The 15,133-nt window shown below is 36.8% G+C and overlaps 1 protein-coding gene across 5 annotated transcripts in view; it reads left to right on the forward strand.

Annotated features, from left to right (window-relative positions):
* tns3.2 (tensin 3, tandem duplicate 2) overlaps window positions 1-15,133 on the forward strand; it is a 41,069-nt gene that overhangs the window by 20,495 nt on the left and 5,441 nt on the right. For all 5 annotated transcript variants that reach the window (XM_059498918.1, XM_059498921.1, XM_059498922.1 and 2 more), the window contains 7 exons: window positions 71-180; window positions 385-514; window positions 1,334-1,414; window positions 11,449-11,590; window positions 12,646-12,998; window positions 13,107-13,193; window positions 14,108-14,239. In XM_059498918.1, coding sequence (XP_059354901.1) covers window positions 71-180; window positions 385-514; window positions 1,334-1,414; window positions 11,449-11,590; window positions 12,646-12,998; window positions 13,107-13,193; window positions 14,108-14,239 — 1,035 coding nt within the window. The remainder of the gene's footprint in view (window positions 1-70; window positions 181-384; window positions 515-1,333; window positions 1,415-11,448; window positions 11,591-12,645; window positions 12,999-13,106; window positions 13,194-14,107; window positions 14,240-15,133) is intronic.

A 15,133-nucleotide genomic window follows, 5' to 3' on the forward strand; every position in this document is an offset into this window, starting at 1 on the left:
GTCATGCATTGAATATCAACAGTGAATGCCAAATGAATAACTTTCTGTTTCTGTGTCTCTTTCTGTAAAGGTTGGAGGCACAAACAGCTCAGTGATGTCTCTGAATACTCTGTGCTGCGGAGTGCAGGTAGCGATAGAATGGAGAACAAACAGAGATTCATCTTTGGCAAACCATCTCTGGTACAAATGTGCACCCATTTATTACTGTAGATACTTTATAATTGTATAGCCTCAACATTTTAAACATTTTAATGTTTAATTTTTAAACTCAAAACATTAAATGTTTTAATTGGAGACAAGTATGATAAAATCGCTTGTTAATGTTTAACTTGTATTTAACCTGGAACATTGCTTCAACAATGCCTCATATGTTTATGTCTCCAGCGAGGTCTATATCACACTGACTCTGTTGACATTGGTGACCTTCCTCCAGAGGCTGACAGTCCACTGTGGGTATTTCTTGATCAAGTTCCGCCCACACCAGCATTTCCTGTGACACCCCCCACTCCATATGGTAAGACTGACACTGTGTTTGATAGTTGTTATATGAGGAAACATTTCACAGTCTTATTAACCTCTGTTACTATTATAGTGTTATTACTGTTTTAGTATATTACTATTACATGTATGGTCATTTATGAAAATATTATTTCTATAGCACATTTACAAAATACTTGAATTGACCAGCAGATTTTACAAATAACTTAATAAAAATATAAACATTTATGTACACATAGATACATTAAAACCTAGTAATGTCTCTTTCTAAAAAGTCTATCCAATTTAAACACATCCACTGTCAGAAAAGAATGTATTTGCAATGGAAGAGAATTACATAACTGGGGAGCAGAAAACAGAAAATGCCTGTTCACCTTTTGATCTTAAAGAATCTTAAACTGATTCCTAAAATAAAATGCAATCAATGTAAAGATGCTAAAACTGGAGTAATACTATTGCTCTTCTTTGCATGGGTCAAGCTAAGATAACTGGCACTGAAAAATACATATAAAACAGTCAATATACAATTAATTGCAATAATCAATATGTAACATGACCAGAGAATTAATTTCAATTTGGAAATAACTCTTGAGTTGGTAAAAAAAACAGCCTTAAACAACATCATTAACCTGGACATCAAGTGCCAATGTAGAGTCCAAAGTAACACACATGTTCCTAACCTGATCTGAAACACCTTGCCTAAGAAATGTACTAGTGAACAAAACAATGAATACCCTCTTGGATCATTGAAAACATTGAAAATAAAAAGATCCAAGAATAGAACCCTGTGGAACACCACTGCTTAATGTGCTTAATTGTCTCTTTCACCTCACAGTGAAGAGTGGACATGACTTCATCCCTTCAAGATCTAGCTCTCAAACCAGTAGACACTACATGAGCTCTCCAATATGGCAAGGTAATCAACTGACACAGAGGCTACATTCTTATGCTGCTACCTTTTATATCTACAGTAGCAAAATCATGGTTATATCTGCTTGAGAGGACAATAATCTGTGCAGATATCATTTTATGTGCCTTTAGTTGTTCCAGTTAGGAAAGCATCCAGCTGTATCTCATACAAATTTGACTTTTAAAATACCCCTGTAGCAAAGTCTGTCTTGCTGCTGTCGCAAATTCTGTGCTGCTCAAAATAACTCTTCTACAGGATGTGGCCCTCTGGGTCAGGATGCATATTTCCTGTAACCTCACCAGTCAGTGCTCTGGGAACTAGAGCTGTCCTTAGAATTAAGCCCAAAGTACTCAGTTTTAATGCAAACTCTTACTGTATGTGTACAGCTGAACACATAACCTTCCAAAGTGTGCACAAGGAAGTGCACACATATGCACTAAGCAGTTTCATCCTTGTCCAGTGTTTGCACTATTTTTCTAGAAGTTATAAGCAAAGAAAATGTCTTTGACTCATTTAAACTAGAGTTGTGTAAATTTCTTAACTCCCTCAGACAAGTCCTTGTCAATGCTAGCATCTGTTATTATTGCAGTCTCCAGTAGCCAGTGTTGCCACCTTTGTCGACCAACTAATTAGCGCAAAAATGCTAAGTGTATGTGCAAGCTGAGTGTACAGACTTTGCATGTTTAGAAAAATCCATCCGCACACTTACAGTACCCACATACTGTACTTTGCTGAGGATGACATTTAAATTGCACATTGTATACATAACCTATGCATAAAAAACAAAGTAAACTATGTTTACTGTCGCATATTCTGTGCTGCTCATAATAACTCTTCTACAGGATGTTGCCCTCTGGGTCAGGATGCATATTTCCTGTAACCTCACCAGTCAGTGCTCTCGGAACTAGGATTGGATTTAGTGTAAATGTCTCTTTAACTAATAATATTCCGAGCAGAAACACCTGTCCCCTTTGTGGGCGGCAGTGGCTCAGTGGTTCATGTAGGTTGTCTACAAACCGGAAGGTTGGTGGTTCAATCCCCGGCTCCACCTGACCAAGTGTCGAGGTGTCCTTGAGCAAGACACCTAACCCCAGCTGCTCCCGACGAGCTGGATGGGGCCTTGAATGGCTGACATCGCAGTCGGTGTGTGAATGGGTGAATGTGAGGCAAATTGTAAAGCGCTTTGGATGGCCATGTGGTCTGTTGAAAGCGCTATATAAATGCAGTCCATTTAAGGGAAGTCGTGGCCTAATGGTTAGAGAGTTGGACTCGCAATCTAAAGGTTGTGAGTTCGAGTCTCGGGCCAACAGGAATTGTAGGTGGGGGGAGTGCATGTACAGTGCTCTCTCCACCCTCAATACCATGACCTAGGTGCCCTTGAGCAAGGCATCGAACCGCGGCATAAATGGCTGCCCACTGCTCCGGGTGTGTGTTCACAGTGTGAGTGTGTGTTCACTGCTCTGTGTGTGTGCACTTCGGATGGGTTAAATGCAGAGCACGAATTCTGAGTATGGGTCACCATACTTGGCTAAATGTCACGTCACTTTTTTTTCTTTTTTTTATTCTGTCAGTCATTTCTTGATTTCTTTATTTACTAGTCAAAACCATATTTGTTAAAGTTATGTAACTTTATGGGGGAAATACTATTGCCTGATTACATCTTAATGAGGAGGCACAGGAAAACATGGGAATAATGATAGATTGGAAGAGCAGAGAAGATGATGTTATATCACATTATATTAAAAACATTTTTTTACCCTTTTTACAGTATAAATACTTGGATAGGTATAAAAACATTTACAAGCAACTACAAATCATAGTATTTAATGTTTTTATACTTCTTAAATTATCTTCAAGTCAGATGTTTTATAATCCAATTTCCAGCATTACAAGATTTCTATTTTAAATATAAAAAAATAAAGTGATAATGAAAAAGATTTGTTTCTTTAAACATGCCCAGCCTCCAGCAAGTTTGGTCTAGAGGAGGGGAGGATGTCTTGTATAATTTCCTGATTTCGGAAGATTTGGAGGTTATGTAACAGTAGTCCATCTATGTTTTAGTGTCTAAATAAACAGAATATAAAAGGTCTTACAGCCAAACGCTCACTGACAGGCATATGCAAATATTTACACAGACGTTTGAGGGGGAGGGAAGAGGAAAGCATGGCCTCTTTAAAGGTCACCTGAGGGAGTGCGTCTGTGTGTAGGCTACGCTGTAGGTCTGATGCAGAAGTATAAATCAGCCTTTTATACTGTCTGATTAAGCAGGAACAATTTAAAGTTTTATATTTGAATATGTTTTAATTGTATATTTTTATAGTTCATATTTTAAAATGCACCCTTGCTGAATAAAATCTTACTGACCCAAAACTTTTGAACAGTAGTTTATAAAAAATAAGTAAACAACTTTAAACAAGATAAATTCACTAGAGAAACAAGAGGTAACAATACATATCTTGAATAGAGTCTGGGACAACCAGGGAAAAGCATTTGTTTATTTTGGTTTATTTGTTAGATCAGTAGTCAAACAAGTGAAATAATCTTCTAAAAGAAAGTCAAATTTAAGTCAAAATACACATATTGAAGATTCTTGTCTGAGAACTCTTCATATATTGTGAATGTTGCTTCCCGGGTAAAGATAATGTTTTTAATGTATTTACTCCAAAAAACGACCACAGAGTCTTTTAAGAATATGAAACAGATGTGTTGAGCAGCAGCACATGGTGGTCCATAAAAGGCCATCCTCACCCCTGACCCCAGTGCTGCCGTTTGGTTAGGTGAAACAGACTGTGAGAGTCTGCAGAGAACAATGCTTGAATGGGCTATCAAAGGCAGGAGAGCACTCATGAACTCAAATGGTAATGAAGCCATGGGGGGTTTTCACTGCCTTTCTGTCTCATGCCAGTTGGGAGCAGTCGTCCTCCCTCCCTCTTCCTTTTCTTTCAGCCCTCCCCCTTCCCTCCCTCCTCAAAGCTGGAGTCAGTCAACCAGTGGCACTGCTGGAAGAATGAAGTAGTTTTCCATCTGGGGTTTAACAGAATTCCAAAAACTCAATGACTTCATTCAGGCTAGACACAGATGATTAGAGAGAGAGAGAGAGGGTAATGGGACAGAGTTGGACAGAACAGCAACTGTGTGATGTGATGGTCATAGTCAGTGTTTGTGCCGGGAAGCAGACAGCACAGAAGAGAAAGAGAGAGAGAGAAAATGTGAGGTGAAATAAGTGACAATGTAGACATTACAGACTTGGAGCAGTGAAAGACTGAAACTGGGAGACTAAGTAAGTGTGCAGGAGCTTCAGAACACAGCAGTGTCCTGCAAGTTCAGCCTATCTTCTGTGGATGAGTTTCTTTTGAGGAATACTTCAGCATGACTGCTTCTTTAGGTACGTGGGGAAAGATTTTGTGCCATTCTGACAAACTTTTTGAGTTGTGCTTGTGTTTGTGCATGTGTTTGAGCATTTGCTTGTGTGTTTGTATGCTGATGCATCAGCCATTTGCTGTAGCCATCTCTGGCAGACTTGAATAGTCTTCTTGTCAGCATGAAGTCAATGTGAACACCCCCTCATCATGGACAAAACCTTCTCTTCTCTTAGTGCATCTTTAGTACACTGCAAATCATTAGAATCAGTGTATCAGTCCTGTTTTCCAGTAAAAACATTTTAACATCCTCTGTACTTAAATGGACAGTTTCTCATGACATGAAAAGTTGTTTTCGACAAAGTGTCCGCATTATGGATGAAATATTTATCTTTTTTTTAGCATATATTAAATTCATTTACATTAAAGCTTAACATAAATAAAAGAAATCTGCCTATACCCAGCAGCTGGGTAAAAATAATAAAAAAATCTCCCAGCAAAAAGACACAATGAAATGATGATTAAATAAATAAATAAAATAGGTTTTAAGAGTGTAGGTCATATATTTGGAGTTTACCTCATAATAAAAATGTAAATAACTAAATATTAATAATAAATTAAACTAAAATAAATATAATTGCAACTTTTTATCTTTCATTTGCAGTCTGTTGTTATCTCAAAATTTTGGGATATAAATGACATATTATATATTTGGAGATTATGTTTATGTATATGTGTGACGTGTGAGTATGTGGTACGCTCTTTTGGTTTGTTTATATGTGAATGTTTCCTGTCTCAGCTGGCCCTTAGACTTGGACACTTTGTCTGAAGATGTGAATGTGTTATTTGCATTGCCAAAACTTCTCTGATGAAGACAAACACTTTTAAAGCCCCAATGTTTGTGCTTAAAGTACTCTAAATTTTGTTGGTTCTGTCAGTGTTTTGCATTCCTCATGTGCTTTCTCACAAAGTCAGCAGATCATACTTTACCAGTGGGGTGTTTTTTGGAAAACGTCTTGTATTCACTCTTTTCTAAAGCTCATTTACACTTGATTTGTCCCGTAATTCACCTCAGATTGGTGATTTAGGCTTTGGCACTTTCTCATTTGGCCAGGCAGATTCATCAAGTAACCATGGGAGGCCCTAAAACAAAAAGAGATGGACGTGGTGCTCTTGTCGTGAGTAAATGTGTGAGCACTCTGATGGAGTGGAGACAGTGGACACTATTCTTCTCTCTGTCTCTGGACAAAGGACAGTTTTGTTTGGGCCTGTGTCCAAATGAATGTGGATGGGGAAAGAATGTGTTATGTAATTGTAGAATGAATCTTGGGTCAGTTAGAACTAAAATTGAGCTTAAGATTGAACAGCACACATCCAAATGATTCAAAACAAACTATTTGATTTTTTTATTACTTCATTATCTTTTGCCAGGGTAGGACTCACTTTGATGAAGAATAGGATGAATGAATATCTGGTTAGTTAGTCCAGTCCATTAGTTGTCTGATTGATTATATGTGTTGAATGTGTATTTTGCCTTATAAAGACCAAAAACAGACTCCATAGCTATTTTAGTGTGCTGAGTACCTAAGCGATGGAAAAGGTATGTGTTTTATTCTTGATATGTTTTTTTTCTCCTCTAAAATAAGTGGACAGTGGACATGTTGTGCAGAAATGGACAGGTCTCATAAAGAAAATATGTCATGTATATTTGGTCATAAAGGCAGCTGAAGTCTGAGGGGAAGCCCAGATATATAAATCACACTAGAGATAAATCTTATAAGAGACATATTTTACACCATGCATCATATTGGAGAAATGCCTTTGACTGTAAAGTATTTAATTCTCATGTGTTGAATTTTATTGTCCCCTCCACACATTCTCCGTGCAGCTCAGTTTTGCAGCTTTGAACACAACAGCTGGACTTTTTTCAACTTGGCTCACTGTGTGTGTGTTTGTGCATTCTTCCTTTGAATGGCGAGTTTGTTAAGTCTGTAAAACTGAAGTTGTCCTTTGTCTCACTGGCATGTGAGAGATTTAATCCTGAAAGACCTGGTCTGAGCAGACATGCACACAAACGCGCTTACACACACTTTTATCATCCTTTTCTTTCATTTGCCAGCCAAATTCCAAACTCTGTAAGATGCTGATATGATGTGCAAATATTGAGGAGGGTTATGCTGTGCTTTCATGACAGCCTTTAATGTGAAACAGACTGATGCATAAACATATACGCCTGTCTCTATTACACTCTCTCTAAGTTATGACCTCATTCATTTGAAGACTTACATTACATTTACATTTAGTCATTTAGCAGATGTTACTTTTATCCAAAGAAACTTACAAATGAGGACAATAGACACAATCAAAACCAACAAAAGGGTATAATACGTAAGTGCTGTGACTAGTCTAGGTTAGCCTATAATGCATTACACTTTGCAAGTTTTTTTTTTTATAATAAATAAAAAGATAAACAAGTAGATATAACAGAAAAAGAATAGGGAACAAAATAATAGTGTTAGATGGTCTTTGTAAAAAAAAAAAATAAATAAATAAAACAAGTCAAATGAATAGAAAATGCTAGTGTTAAGGGGTAATTTTTTATAATAAATAAAAAGAAAACAAGAAGAATATTAGTATTTTTGTTTTTTGATAATATTGTTTTTAATATTCTGAATTATATTTTATATTTAATTTAAAAGTATTTTTATATATTTTTATTTTGTTGTGTATTTTGGTATCTTTTCATTACTTTTTAATATGTCTGTATAGTGTTTTTTATCATGTTATTATTTGATGTATTTTTCAATAAACTTTTATTTTATTTTTACTTAATTTAATTTAACTTTAACTTAAATTTTAATTTTAGTTCTTCAACAAAAACTAAAGGAATATGAGCAAATTCTGTTGTACTGCGGAGCTTCTGTCACGAAAACAAATTCCTCGTATGTGTAAACATACCTGGCAATAAAGCTCATTCTGAGAATCTATCTATATATATATACATACACATATAATTTTTTATATTGCATAACTATTTAAATGAACTGCAAAATAAATAAATAAACTGTGGAAAAACATTAAATAAATGAGGACTATAGTTATAGAATCTAATATTAAATACTTTCCCTTAAATAATTAAAAGAACATTATTTCAAAATATATAAAAGTAAAAAAGCATGTAATAGTATATACTTTTCCCTTTCATAATTAAATTACAATAGTAATGCTAAAGAAATATTGAATATTGAAAACAAAACATCTTATATTAATTGAACTCTTTCTTTGAGTGAGAGGCATGTAAGGTCATTTGTAAGTAGTTCTTTCTGTAAAACACGTTTTTTGACATTGTGTACCTTCTCCATTTCATCAAAGAGTTAATCTCCAAGCTTGCATTTTGAAAGCTTGTATAACCAGAAGCATCTACATTCATATTTTGAGAAATAAAGCGTAAGTTTCAAAACAAAACTGGGATGCCTGACGTCTTAAATTCAGTGTTGCTTCATTTTTGGCATGTAATAAATTTCTTGTTAGACCCTCAGACCTCTTTCTTCTGTCTGGAAGGATCATCTAGATCTTCTCTTTGAAGAGCTGGTATAGTTCAGCAGATCATTGACCTCTTGGCTGCAATCCTCATGTGACCCTGACATCTGTTGATGCCATTGGTTTCTGGAAAATTATGTTTGGATGCCTTTCTGCTTCATTTGAATCCATTTGTTGACTTAAATGAACTGCCATGCAAGTCCAGGCTGGTTTATTCAGTTATTCTGTTTTATTTTGAAGATTTAGCTTGAGGATCAGTGTAGCTGTGCTTTTCAGTAGTAAAAGTTAACTAGTGAAGTTGGTGGACCAGCATGGGTCTTTCAGGTGAAGCTAACTGAAAAAGAAAGACTTGCTGGTTAAGCTAGTTAAGAAACCTGGTGGGACACCAGCAAACCAGCATCCCATGCTGACCACCTGCATCAATACACAACATGTGCCGGTGAGCAGCTGTGTTGCTCATTTTATCTAATAACTTTTTCAAATACTATGATAAATTCTATTTACAACTTCAGGGGACTGCAATGGGGTCCTCGTTTGCACCCTCATATGCTTGTTTGGTGATGGGCCTATGGGAAGAAAAATATATAGAGAACACTGAAAATAACCCGTTCCATTCCAAAATATCACTTTGGCGCAGATATATAGATGATATTCTACTAATATGGAAGGGCACACTTAGTGAGTTAAATAATTTTCTGACTTATGTAAATTCTACTACAGTTTATTTGTCTTTTACTATGGAGTTTAACAAGCAGTCCATTGATTTCTTAGACCTTACCATTTCTAAGGATGTAAATAATATCTTACAATCTACTATCTACCGTAAACCTCTTAGCAGGAATACCCTGTTAAGAGCAGACAGTAATCACTCACCTCACTTGATTCGTAATATACCAGTGGGCCAGTTCTTACGAGTCAGAAGAAATTGTAGTACCACAAGTGAATTTATGTCAAAAGCAGCCCACCTAGCGCGTCTTTTTGATCAAAGAGGTTATGATAAATCTGATATTTCTAAAGCTTGGGATAGGGCTTCTAACACAGACCGTGCCTCATTATTAAAGAAAAAACCTAAGCCTCATACGACATCTAAAGTATTTTTTTCAACTAGCTACACTCCAGCAGCAGGAAGAATAAAGAACATCATTCGCAAACATTGGCACGTTCTTAATAGTGACCCGACACTCAAAGACATCTGCGCTGAGCCGCCCAGGTTCATTTTTAGACGTGCCCGTAACATTCGTGACCGATTGGTTCATTCAGATATGAGTATCCCACCTTCTACTACTTGGCTTCCTAGCCCACCTCTGGGTTTCTATAAATGTGGCAATTGTGCGCAATGCTCCAACTCGACCAATGCGAAAGATTTTTCACATCCCCGTACTGGTAAGAAATATTCTATTTCTTCATTTATTAACTGTAACAGTACTCATGTAGTATACCTTCTGAAGTGTCCCTGTGGACTGGTGTACATAGGTCAAACAAAACGTCAACTTAAACTGAGGATAGCTGAACACAAAACAGCAATTCGTACTCAGAACTTAACATATGCCATGGCGAGGCACTATAAGCAGGCCAATCATGGTTCCCCTGCTTCTTTGAAGTTTTGGGGAATTGAGAAAATCTTACCTTCACCCAGAGGTGGTGACATTATTAATAAACTTCTATGCAGGGAAGCGTTTTGGATACATACACTTAACACTCGAGAACCTCTAGGTCTAAATGATGAATTGAGTTTAACATGCTTCCTTTAAACACCTAAGCATATTAAAATACAGTGTTTAAGATTAATATATTTTTACTCCCATTGTATTGTGATCTTTGTAATAATGTGGGCACTTGCCCTTTAATGATTGTTTTATGAGTGTGACACCTTGGTTCAGAGGGATGTATTTGTTTTGGGTGGCCAACGCCCCCTTAATCACACCTGTTGATGATCCTTATTAATGGCTTCATTGCTCATTCTCTCCAAGGACTCTGATGAAGATGTAACCACATCGAAACGTTAGTTATTTATTTTTTGTTATGCACCTTTAATAAATAATTTAATCAGTAGACATCTGTGCTGCACCGGCGATTCCTTTTGTTTGAATTGTTTTGTCCTGCCCTGGTTGCACCAGTTTGTCTGTGGATTACAGAAGCGCAGAGAACTCTCTTTTCTATCAGCTGTGTTGCTGTTTTGATCTGAGAGAAGCAAACCAGATGAATCTCTGGGAAGCAGTTTTTGGGATTCCTGTGTCTTGGTAATGAGTTTCAGTTTTGGGAACACTTTAGACTCTTCTGCCTCTAGATGTTTGTGTGTTTGTTTGTTTTTTCCTGTATTCTTGGTTACGTTTTCAAAGACAACATCTTCTTGACAACCATCACATGATGTGGTTAGGGGTGTGGTCATGGCTGAAGAAGGAGCCGCTATCATGCTACAGTATATGCTTTGATTAGTAAAACATTGCATTGTCTGTTGAAGGAAAACATTTGTGAGGAGTCCAGGATAAAGGGCTGTAGCTTATTGCATTTTCTATAATTATGGAATGGATGATTACTTGGGACTGTTGGTTACATTTGCAATACTCAGAACATCAATCCTGTTTCTTTCTTGGAGTTATAAGACTAAAAATGTCAAAGATGTAAATCCATTTCTTCAGTGGGGACAAATTTGCATCAAGGGCCAATAAAGCCCATTGTTTTGCCGCTAACTGCTGCTTAAAGCTATAGACTTTTTTCTCACATTTAATTGCAGAAAAGTTTTCAAAGGTCAAAGATGATAGACTACAAAATTAATTTGATTATACCCAGCCAGTTTCCACATAGAGAGCGAGGGAGGGAGGGAGTGGGAGACAAACAAAGAGAAAATTCTGCAGGGTCCCTCCCCTGTGGTTTGTTATGTGCACCATCTGAAGAATGCGTATGCATGGGTTTCTGCCAAAACCACAAGCCCAACTCCTTTATAAGATTCTGTCTAATAATACCACTTGATTTATATCCTGGATTTGGCAACTAGTAGCAGGTTGCACAAGTGCAGAAATATTTTGTGGGCATGCGATAAGACATTGCTCAAACCAAATGGAATCTTCCAGAGAAAGTGGTTGAAGGTGTGTGTGTGTGTGTGTTCAGGTCTTTAAAATCCTGTTGTGTATTTCCTTGCAGAGTCAAGAGGATATGTGGACAGCATATCATCTGACGGAGAGCTCTATCACTCTGATGTCACAGGAAGTCCCACCTCCTGTCAGAGGATGTTTGGATCCATGCACTCCATCTCCACCCCCAGCCCACTGGTCAACACAGACAGGTACTGTCCGTCTGTCAATCAACCAACCACAGCAGTCAAAAGTGATGCACAATATATCAGTTCCATGGCAGTTAACAGTTGATATTGGGTATTTACAGTAATTGTGCATATCAATTTTTCCCAATTTCATATTTAGATTACATTTGCTGTAATTTAATGTTCATTAAATCGTTTAAAATGCTCATTTAATTTAATAATGCAGTGAAATGTAATCTTCACTTGTAATTCACTTGTTTAGTATGTAGTATTTAAAAATAATGGCTGATTTCAGCTTGTATTTGCACATTTAAATAAATATAAATAATGTATACTTTTAATTTTATTGAGCAGGGACACACTGGAATGATCAAAAGTGACATTAAAGACATTTATGAAATGACAACAACAAAAAAAAATCAATTAAATGCTGTTCGTTTTAAGTTTAAATTTTTTTACAGAATCTTGAAAAAAATATCATAGTTTCCACAAAATTATTAAGCAGCACAACTGTTTTCAACATTGATAAACATTTTTAAAACTATCATGGGACATTGAAGACTGGAGTAATGGCTGCTAATAAAATCTGCTTTTCCATCGCAGGAATAAATTACTTTTTTAAATATTTTCAAATAGAAATCAGTTCCTTAAACTGTAATAATATTTCACACTATTATAGTATTTTTGATCATGTAAATGCAGAGCATAAGAGACTTGTTTAAAAAAAAATTCAAACATAAATTGTATATAAATGTATATTATACAAATCTTAAAATATTAATTATATGTATATAATACTTATAAATATATAAATCTTATAATGATATAAAATTACTTATGTATGTTAATTTCTGACTTGGTAATAATATCGGACAAATTTTTTATATTATTGCATTCCTAGAGGTCAATCAAAACCTCTCCCACCCAAGTAAATGCTTGCTTTTCAGTAACAACAGGCTGCATGTGTGGTCTAATGTGTATCTAGTCTATATTTAACCATGTATAAACACATGGTGGGGTGTGTTTGTCTATGCACAGGATATGTAAGATAACTGTGCTGTTTTCTCTTCTCCGTGCAGTCCCACCCTCGCTCATTCCTGGTTAGAGGGTGGATCCAGCACCCCCTTGAGTCACTACACCCCTCAGCCCTCCCCACCCCTCACCCTCTCGGCACCAAACTCCCACAGCTCCCCTTGCGGAGCACCCTGTGGCCTGTCCTCCTCTCTGGATGTCGAGGGTCTGGAGAGCAGCCTTCTGGAGGCGGTGGAGGGTCTGGAGGCTCTGGGTCTGGATGTGGCTCAGCCTCACCTTCTGCCCCTGAAGAGACGAGGGACTGAAGGCTCAGAGACCATGTTCCCGTTCAGCAGGAGTGGAATCAGCACATCCTATGCCAGTCACAACACCTCACCCACCAGATCCACACCAAGTCCAGGTTTGTAGCGTGTCTGTCTGGAAGCCCACACACACACACACACACACACACACACACACAACTAGATTAAAACGTCACATGATAATGTGATATTATTCTTATTTGCAGATTTCATGGCCAGTAAACCAGAAAATGTGAAGTTCGTTCAGGATACGTCAAAGTTTTGGTACAAGCCAGATATCTCAAGAGAGCAAGGTAATAATATTAGAGCCTCATTAGGCCTTAGTTGAATTTGGAGTCATGTTAAATATGACTATGGCTGTGAGGGATATACAGTATCGGTCAAATGTTTGGGGTAGGTATGTTTTTTTTATGTTTTTAAAAGGATTCTTGTTATTCCTGTGATGGCATAGCTGTATTTTCAGCATCATTACTCCAGTCTTCAGTGTCACATGATCCTTCAGAAATCATTTTAATATGCTGAATTGCTGTTCAAGAAACATTTATTATGATTATCAATGTTGAAAACAGTTATGCTGATCAATATTTTAGTGGAAACTGGTAATTTTTTTCAGGATCGTTTAATGAATAGAAACTTCCAAATATTTATTTGAAATAGAAATATTTTGTAACATTATAAAAGTCTTTGCTGTCACAATGTGTTCTTGTTGAATTACTCTATTAATTTCTTTCCCTCACAGCTTTGTTTTTTTACCTCTTTTTTGAAGCAGACTGAAAGTAGTTCAGCTGTTATCAATCATATTAAGCAATGGAAATTATTTTTAAACTCCTTTTACTAAATTAATTTGTTCAGATTTATCTGACTCCTTTCACAGATGCCAGTGATGATTTTTGTAGCAGCATTCTATGTAATATTATTGATTTTGTACAATAATATTGTTTTTGACAGCAACTGCTTGTCATAAATTTGGCTTCTGTGAAAGTTTTCTGTTTATTGGTGGTTTATAATGTAAATTGATCAGTTGATTGTTCTCAAAAGAGCTTCCATTACTCCATCGCTGTCTATCCCGGTTAAGGTTTATAAGCATTAATTCCTCTTTGCTTCTTTAATTAAAATGACAGCAGAATGCATATGTGTGTGTGTGTGTGTGTGTATATATATATATATATATATATATATATATATATATATATAATTTTTTTTGTAGCTATTGCCATTCTCAAGGATAAAGAGCCGGGGTCCTTCATCATCAGAGACAGTCACTCTTTCAGAGGAGCTTACGGATTGGCCATGAAGGTGGCCACGCCCCCACCTTCCATTCTACAGCAAAGCCGAAAAAGTAAGAGAACGCTACATACATAGTACTTTTCATGACAGCTCTCACATTTCCACTCACTTGAGCTGAACGATGACGGAATGCCTGCAAACTGTTCGGGTTTTGAGAACATATTTCATGTGATTTAAAAAGTACTTTGTGTGGAAAATATCCGAGCACGGCTCCAGATTTGAGACCAGTGGTTTGTAATGGACAGCACTTTGTCTGTTTAACATGAACCGTCCACAGAGTCTGAATGTACAGGGCAACTCCTTGAATGAACTGCAGTGAAATATTTGATGGGGTTTAAGACCCTGGAGAGCAGGATGTCCCAGCACTACTGTGTGAGGAACAGCTGAATGAGTGTGAACACAGCTGGAGCATTCATATCCAGAGCCCCTCCGTAAACACGGCGTGTTTCTCAATCAGAGGAAGAAAGGGAGACACACACACACACACACACTGTCCGTCTCTTGATTCAATTCTAGATGGCTCCTCAACAGGGGGTTTCACACAGTATTATGCTATTTTATTGATTTTCCATGATAAATTAAATTTAGCTCTATCTTTTGAGATAAGAGTTCATTGTGTGAAAACATACTCCGACTCTATTTTCAATAACAGATGTGTGTGGTGTTCAGAAACGTGGCCTGGCCAGTCATGGTGAGGCAGTGAGGAGGAAGTAGGATACATGCTGTTGTTCCTAAATGCTAGATGAACTAATGATACGTGTAAAATGCAGGAAAGTCCTGCAGAAGGATCTCAAAACAAGCTGCTGAAATGCTCTTTATAACAAGATCCCTGATCATTTCAGAGCTACTATCATAGTTCGTACGTCACATTTCACTGCAGATCGTTTTGTTCACCTTCCGGTGAGGTTGTCATTAAAGCAGTTATATATAGTACTTATTAAACCCA

The sequence above is a fragment of the Carassius carassius genome, chromosome 18 (assembly GCF_963082965.1).
Source record: "Carassius carassius chromosome 18, fCarCar2.1, whole genome shotgun sequence".
In the NCBI taxonomy this organism is placed as follows: Eukaryota; Metazoa; Chordata; class Actinopteri; order Cypriniformes; family Cyprinidae; genus Carassius; species Carassius carassius.